This window comes from Psilocybe cubensis, chromosome 5 (assembly GCF_017499595.1).
Source record: "Psilocybe cubensis strain MGC-MH-2018 chromosome 5, whole genome shotgun sequence".
Taxonomy (NCBI): domain Eukaryota; kingdom Fungi; phylum Basidiomycota; class Agaricomycetes; order Agaricales; family Agrocybaceae; genus Psilocybe; species Psilocybe cubensis.
In genome coordinates, this window is record NC_063003.1 from 3210877 (window position 1) to 3212879 (window position 2003).

Here is a 2003-nt window from a genome sequence, read left to right on the forward strand (position 1 = left end):
TAGCTATTACAAGGTGTTGTGGTCTGCTGTTGGGCTTGTATCTGGCGTAAATGGTCGATAAATGGTGCGCCTTGTTCTTGAATAGGACCCGACCCTTTGTACTTATTTCTTCTTTTCGGTGAAGGACCTTCAGTGACTGTTGCTATAACAGCCATAATGTTCAATGCCTATTCCTTTAAAATGTGATAAATCGCAAAAAATTGCACCATCGGTGCCCCCGTGCAAGGCTAGAGGATGCAGGTTGTTCGTGGCAATGACGGCGACGCGGTCATGTCCACTATTATGAGTAAGTCCGTAGATGTGTTAATATTTCAATGTTAACTTGGCTTGCAGATATATCTTCCATCGCTACTGCGACAGTGCTGCAGTCAATGCACACAGTTGGTAAGCTTTCTTGACCACAACTTTTGTAAAGATTCTGAATTTAGGCGGTCAGGGCGCACAATTTCTCTCATGTTAATTGGAAAGAAAACGGGTATCGACGACCTCCCTGATGAACTGATCCGGGAGATCATGTTTACCATAATGGAGCCCTCGACGCGATCAGAGAAAGTGGATGACAAACTGTCAATAATCAGTCCCATCGTCTCTGAAAACAACCCCATTACACCCTTCCCGCTGACAAGAGTGTGCCGTCGGTGGAGGCGTATCGCATGTACCACAAAATCTCTATGGAAGTCCATTGCCATTATTGAACCATCCTTCAAACATGTCCATCGTGTCAAATTGTGGCTTACCTATGGAGACGGATACAAGCTCGACATCATGCTTCGCCAATCATACTCTGTGGGAGACGAAGAACGTCGCGCGACTGCCGAAATTCTCGCTATGCTCGTCCAACGCGTCCAGAAGTGGTCCAATGTTGAATTTCACTTTACCGAGAACGAACTCCCTTCGTTGATCGCTCATCACATACACATGATCCGCCACCCTAATCCTTCTATGTTGCAGACAGCTATTTTCTCCCACCAATCTCGACATATGGACATAAGAGAACGGGCCAGGGACGTGTGGGGGTCGCTCCAGGAGACCACATTGAAGCATCTTAAATGGATATCCCCTGCACCCGCCATGGCATTCTCAAGCGCCAACATTCAGACACTCAACACATCTTGTTTCACCTTTCAAGTTTTACTCGATACCTTAAGATTGTGTCCCAACCTTTCCTCAATTGATGTTGAATTGCTGAACGTACCCCCGATGGATGCCGACCATCTAGAATATCGTGTGGAGTATCCCAACCTTCGCAGCGTTGCCATGAAAGGCCACAAGACGGACATTGCCACCTTCCTGCGCCTACATTGCCTCCCGTCGCTTACTAGCCTCGAACTTGACCCGATTGATGTCACCTCCTTTATACATCTGCGGGGGCTTATCTTGCGATCCGAGTGTACTCTACGGCAGCTGGCGCTTGAGGTGCGAAATGTTCAGGCCTTAGATGTCGCTGGATGGCTCGAACAAGACTTCTTTCAAGAACTAGAGACGCTCTCTATATCTGGCGCCGAGATCAACGACCACGTCCTATTTATGCTCACCTGTCCACCACTGCGGGGGAACCGGCCGACGTATTTTGAAAAGCTCAAGTTTCTGTTTTTGGGCCAGTTGATGTCTAATGTCGATGACGGCACTTTTCTTCGAATGTTGGGCTCGCGATCAAGGTGCACCGCCCAAGACCGAGTTGGAGAAGGCTGCCACGAATATGAAGTTATGATCAACTCATGTGCTGAAAGTGGGCTTTGTATTGATTTTGCTTGATTTCCTTTCTTTGTATTTTTATCTGTTTTCCTTGCTTTCTTGTCTGTTTTCTTGTGATTGAGCTAGTACAAAAAAGGCAAAATTTATTTATAACGCAAAAAAACAGCCTTGTCCAAAACTTTCAACCCTCTTCTAGCTACAAAATTCAAGGGTTTCCCCTCCCCCGAAGGGCAGGTAAACAGAGCGACGGGGTTTGGGTTCCCCGCCGCAAGGTGGTAAGTGCATAGACAGGAAGATCACTAAGCAGT

At 47.1% G+C, this 2003-nt stretch overlaps 1 protein-coding gene across 1 annotated transcript; it reads left to right on the forward strand.

Annotated features, from left to right (window-relative positions):
• Positions 1-270: 270 nt before the first annotated feature.
• Positions 271-1755, forward strand: JR316_0006463 (uncharacterized protein; the record flags this gene model as incomplete). The annotated part of the gene is made up of 3 exons (XM_047892209.1): positions 271-286; positions 334-384; positions 437-1755. 3 exons carry the CDS (start codon positions 271-273, stop codon positions 1753-1755), a joined length of 1386 nt encoding a protein of 461 aa, XP_047749558.1.
• Positions 1756-2003: the final 248 nt, after the last annotated feature.